Here is a 6,230-nt window from a genome sequence, read left to right as displayed (position 1 = left end):
AGTACGATGGCCGAGTGGTTAAGGCGTTGGACTTAAGTTCCAATGGACGAATGTCCGCGTGGGTTCGAACCCCACTCGTACTAATATTTTTTATGCAACTTGTAAGATTTTTTTGCAGTTTGTAAGATATTATTTATCCTATAATAGTGATTTTGTCTGAAACTACATGCAAAACTCATTGTATGTAAATTTTAAATTGTAGATCACTTACCATAACTTTACACTTACCCTCCCTATACACTTGTATCAATAACTGGATCATGTGAAATCTTGTATATCAATTTTGTTGATCTTTTGTTACAAAAAAGTTTTAATATTATTTATAGAGAGTTTTTAGAGTGTATTTAATATACATTGGGCAAAATGCGCATGCGTACACAAGCAGTAAACATAATTAATGAGATAGTTTCATTGTCAGTGGTCATCCAAATATCAAGTTATATAAGTACGAATTTTGACAATTTTAAGTTTATAATACAACACAATACATCAATTAAAGTGTAAGGAGTGTATTTATATAATATTATATTAATATTCGTCCGTAATAATAATTATAATATGTTTTTCTTACATATATAGCCTTTGATACATATATCGCTAGTTTTCTATTTACTTTGATATTTTGAGAAATGAATAATTCTACAAATGTTATCGCATTTGGTGATACATAACAGATCTAACATAATTATGTATGTTTTACTTATATCATGATAGAGTTTACACTCAAGAACGAAATGATACTCATCTTCGACCACATTGTACAAATGGAATTTTCTTTCTGTATATTGAATAACTACTGGCTTATATACGATGATGGCATTTCCGAATTCAATATTTCATGATTCCCTCCTACATCATTTCACGAGTTCATCTTCACTATTTCGAGATTTCAACTTCAAGAATTCACGAAACTAGCGAAAGTTGAAGTACCAAGAAAAACTCCTAACATAAAATGGCCCAAATCTCAAGACAAGAACAGCTATTACTCTCAAATAAGTCAGGCAGACAGCTCCCAGCAGGGAAAGGGTCAAGTGGTCAGTTTACAGCTATGGTAGATTAGTTCCACTGATAAGCCAGAGCATCAGCTTGATGCTCAGTAGTGGCATAAACTGTAGGACTGGAAGTTGAAATCGAAAACTCGTGAAACTGTGAAGTTGAAATAAAGTTGAAAATGGACTCCTAAAAAGTGTGTTACGGTTGCATAGGGGGTGTGTGATTTGTTTTATCTCGTGGTGACGTCTTATCAACTGGTTCCCACGACATCGTATGTCCTGGCCACGACTTTCTTGTATGTCGTGAATAAGAGGTAAGGCGTGTAAACTCGTAAGTCGTTACTACGACATAACTCAGTCGTGGCCATGATATGACTGTATTCGGGCATTGAATAGCGGCTCTTAAATTTCCCTCATCTATATATGCTGTGTGCATCGGGTTGGGATCGAGCCCACGACCCCTCGCTTGGCAGGTGGACGCTCTAGCGAGATAGAAAAAGTGCCGCTATATATCAAATACCCGTTTACATAACTAAGTCCTGGTAACGAGATAGTTAGTCGAGGCCACGACATATATTGAAGTATGTTTGCTTACATGCAAAACCTTCACCAGAATTTAAGTAAAAATAAAGGACAATCACCAGCCTTATACACAAAATAGAGTTATTTTATTTGATTAATAAAGTTGGTTGGGTTGTTTAAAGGGGCTGTCTCACGTATGATAAAATAGCGAATAAAAGAGAAAATTGTCGAAAACTGACTTAAACTTGGCATCGATGTGTACAATGCATTAAAACTTACTAACTGAAGAACCACATAGTTTACAATTTATTTAAGTTTAGCAGTTATTTCGTATTTTTCAATTAAAAAAGATTACTGGGTATGTCTACCAGGTAGAATTCATTCCTTATGCGTGATTGGCTAGTCGGTGTTATCACGTGATATTACCGAGGTAGGTGAATAGCTTAATTATGTCACCCGATTAGAATAAGCCTTTATAGCTCAGTTAGACGCTGGACTGCAATTTTGGCGACGCGGGTTCGAACCCGGTCTCCAACACAATCATTTTTTTGATGTACTTTGGTACTTTTTTTACAATTATGATATCAAAGCGTAACACATTCTATTAGATAATTGTCCCGAGATTCGTTACAGAAAAAAACTTAATTTGGTGCCAATCTGTGATACAGTTCCTTTAAGTGTTAATGTAATACATGAAGTATTTGCTGAGATATTTACTTAAAAGCGCTTGCATGCAAACCCTTAAAAATCAATAACTCATAAGATATCCGAGCCAGAGTTATGGTTCCTGTGCACATTCATCTTTCTCTCTCTCTCTCTCTCTCTCCCTCGTTCCTTTGAAATATTCAAATTTGAAGTTTGAAGTCGATATCTCAAATGCTTCTGGGGTTATACTCAGGACAAAAACGCTTGGGACGCACGTACACACGCCTACGATTTCTACACCCCTTGGGTGTCGGAGGGGAATAAACACAGCTATATTGTTCTATAACAACAATGTAAATGTTTTGTGTTTTAATAAAATTTGTTGACATATTTGGCAAATACAATATATTTTTTAAAGCACTTCATGTAGTAAAATGAGCAAGAAAGATAGGATAAAAATTAAATCGCGGATTTCCCTTCTTCAAAATTGTCATCGTATGTATAAGTAAGAAATTCTTGCAGTTGTAAGAATATACCTTATCAAAGGCAATGTTATAAAATAAAACACATTATAGTATACAAAACAGTATTAAGCGATGTTGTTTGTGTTTCACAATATTAATTAACGGATGCGGTGAACGACATCTAGTACTCCTCGCCCTCCTCCTCGCCTTCACCCTCCACGGAGTCGACGCCGACCTCTTCGTAGTCCTTCTCAAGAGCCGCCAAGTCTTCACGGGCCTCGGAGAACTCGCCCTCCTCCATACCCTCTCCCACATACCAGTGGACGAAGGCACGCTTGGCGTACATCAGATCGAACTTGTGATCCAGGCGGGCCCACGCCTCGGCGATGGCGGTCGTGTTGCTCAACATGCACACGGCGCGCTGCACCTTGGCGAGATCGCCGCCGGGGACGACGGTGGGTGGCTGGTAGTTGATGCCGACCTTGAAGCCAGTTGGACACCAGTCTACAAACTGGATGGTCCTCTTGGTTTTGATGGTGGCGATGGCGGCGTTCACGTCCTTGGGGACGACGTCACCACGGTACAGCATGCAGCAAGCCATGTACTTACCGTGGCGGGGATCGCACTTCACCATCTGGTTGGCCGGCTCGAAACATGCGTTCGTGATCTCGGCAACCGTCAGCTGCTCATGGTAGGCCTTCTCGGCGGAGATGACGGGAGCGTAGGTGGCTAGAGGGAAGTGGATACGTGGGTAGGGCACCAAGTTGGTCTGGAACTCGGTCAAGTCGACGTTGAGGGCACCGTCGAACCTGAGGGAGGCAGTGATGGAGGAGACGATCTGGCCGATCAGTCTGTTCAGGTTGGTGTAGGTCGGGCGTTCAATGTCAAGGTTCCTGCGGCAGATGTCGTAGATGGCCTCATTGTCGACCATGAAGGCGCAGTCGGAGTGCTCCAGGGTGGTGTGGGTGGTCAGAATGGAGTTGTATGGCTCCACGACGGCGGTGGACACCTGGGGCGCCGGGTAGATGGCGAACTCCAGCTTGGACTTCTTGCCGTAGTCGACTGACAGGCGCTCCATGAGCAGGGAGGTGAAGCCAGAGCCGGTGCCGCCACCAAAGGAGTGGAAGATGAGGAAACCCTGGAGACCGGTACACTGGTCAGCCAACTTTCTCAACCGGTCTAGGACGAGGTCAACGATTTCCTTGCCGATGGTGTAGTGACCACGGGCGTAGTTGTTGGCGGCGTCTTCCTTGCCGGTGATAAGCTGCTCGGGGTGGAACAGCTGACGGTATGTACCGGTGCGGACCTCGTCTGAAAAAGTTGAATTACGGTAAGGGGTACAGTCGAAACCCGTTGGCTTTAACTCCAAGGGACCGGCGAAAATACTTCGAGCCTCGGAAAATTTGAGCCAAACGGAAATGCACAGCTTCAGTATAATGAAATCGGTCCTTTACATCCAGTTCGAGCCAACGGGGTTCGTCTGTACATCGTAAGTCTAATTAAATATTTATTTTTAAATCTCATGCATTCGTTGTGCAAATGTCCATATTTAGTGGCAAAGAAAACCTACCAACGACGGTTGGCTCCAGGTCAACGAAGACGGCGCGGGGCACGTGCTTGCCGGCGCCGGTCTCGCTGAAGAACGTGTTAAAGGAGTCGTCACCGCCGCCGATGGTCTTGTCGGAGGGCATCTGGCCGTCGGGCTGGATTCCGTGCTCCAGGCAGTACAATTCCCAGCAGGCGTTTCCCATCTGGACGCCGGCCTGGCCCACGTGGATAGAGATACATTCACGCTGAAAATCAGATTTTAAAATAATTGTTAAAAGCTCAACACAGTTTCTGAGTTTAAATGATTCAGTGAAAATGGTTACACGTACGGTTTTTCAAAATGCTTGTAGAATAAATTAAGTAACTGGTCATTGAGTGAGTGGTTATGTTAAGGTTTGGGCGGGGGGGGGGGGGGCGGGTGCGCAACAGTTATTGTATGGAGCTGGTGAATAAAGCGAATACAGCCAATCGATATCTCTATCAATGTAAAACAACTCTTTCTTGATTGTTCTATACCCAAAATCCACTTCAATGAGTCGATCTATTTACTTTGAAAACCTGCTGTTAAAGACTTAAGATAGTATTCGTATAGAGGTTAAGCCCACATTGTTAACTCGGTCCTTTTATATGGTAAACTCGCGGCATGACTGCAGGAGTGGTAGGAAATCAATAAAGTTGATCACATTTTATCGACGAATTCGACGCGGCACACAAACAAGAGTCTCTAGTTACGTTGTTGATCTTATGGTTTACTTACCTCACGCACATCTTTGCACACGGCCGTTTCAAATACCCAGTTAACGAATTGAACTTATTTTAAACAAATTCAGTGTGTTCCCACAGTTTTAAGGAAATGGAGGCGGGGCTCTATAGTAGTGAAATATAAGTCATTTCGGCAAAATGGGGGATATACTCATACGATTCATATAGCAAAGCTCTTGAAATATTCATGGTTGGCACTATATTACTACATTTGCTGTTACATGCTCTTCAAAAAAAGAGGGTATTTTTAACCTGGGTAGAAGGAAACATACACTTCTTGAGGAGGTGAATGGGGCCGAAACTCGGCCCCAAAAATGGCCGCATAAACACTCAAATTGTAATGGTCATTTGACGCTAGCTGTAATACAACATACGTTATAATTTTGTAACAGCCGTTAAAAATGGCAGTATCCAATCAATACACATCACGCAGTAGCTCGGATATTGATTATCGTTTTACTGAGAACCGTCGAATTATTTTCACAAATATTTGATCAACTACCTTCGAAAACGTTAAAGAACACCATAAACATAACAAAAAGCGTCAGTGAAGGCGATCTGACGATGAGTCATCAAAATATACATAATCAACGTCTTATTTAGGTGCAAAAGTACAACAGCTGTTATTAATAAACACAGAATGCGTTGTATTAAATGCATTTGTGTCTCCGGTTACATTTGCATCTTTTGGCCACTTGGTACGCCATAAATTGTAATACAATTTGTCAAACAGAACTGGTTGGAACTTAGATATCAAAAAGAATGCCCAAAGCAGGGGTGTTCTACGATTTGACATAAGAGTGGGCGTGACCTAGGGGGCGTAACCTTTTGACTTGCGCCCCTCCCTCAGAACCGAAATTTATTTGGTTAAAAGTGTGTGCAGCGGGGTTGGGGGACCTTTTCCTATTATAATGAAACAAAAAGTAAACTTGGACGATTTTAGTGGGGGGGGGGGGGGGGGGCGCCGGATGCACCCCCCCCCCCATTGAGTTGCTTGTGCAATGGTAATGACACATTCATTGATTATCCCGTTCTCCAGCAACGATCTCAAGCTTTGTGATGACTCAGGTTTCCGATCAATAGCAATGGTGGTCTGTTCTAGTTGTAGCCCTCCCTTTCTGTACATTTAAACCATGCCGCATCAGTAAACCCACATGTTAGATTTGCACTCGACACTCTTAAAATTTGAAATTTATGCTATCGCATGGAGAGAAAGGAAATACTTCGGTCTAATTCTAGTGTGGTTGTTAAACAGGGGTTTGGCATTGTGTTACATTATAACAATTTCAATCACATA

The 6,230-nt window shown here is 42.1% G+C and overlaps 1 protein-coding gene and 1 non-coding gene across 2 annotated transcripts in view; one reads left to right on the top strand and one right to left on the bottom strand.

The window, feature by feature from the left end:
• On the top strand, positions 1–83 carry Trnal-uaa (transfer RNA leucine (anticodon UAA)). Its single transcript has one exon. It is a non-coding gene; the product is annotated as a tRNA-Leu (tRNA).
• A 2,432-nt stretch (positions 84–2,515) lies between these two features.
• LOC128202920 (tubulin alpha-1A chain-like) overlaps positions 2,516–6,230 on the bottom strand; it is a 4,093-nt gene continuing 378 nt past the window's right edge. Inside the window, exons 2-3 of the mRNA XM_052904101.1 lie at positions 4,194–4,416; positions 2,516–3,934 (exon numbers count right to left, since the gene is read on the bottom strand). Coding sequence (XP_052760061.1) covers positions 2,805–3,934; positions 4,194–4,416 — 1,353 coding nt within the window. The 3' untranslated portion in view covers positions 2,516–2,804. The remainder of the gene's footprint in view (positions 3,935–4,193; positions 4,417–6,230) is intronic.

Source organism: Mya arenaria, chromosome 2, assembly GCF_026914265.1.
Source record: "Mya arenaria isolate MELC-2E11 chromosome 2, ASM2691426v1".
Classification (NCBI taxonomy): Eukaryota; Metazoa; Mollusca; class Bivalvia; order Myida; family Myidae; genus Mya; species Mya arenaria.
This window is presented reverse-complemented; position numbering and strand designations above follow the sequence as displayed.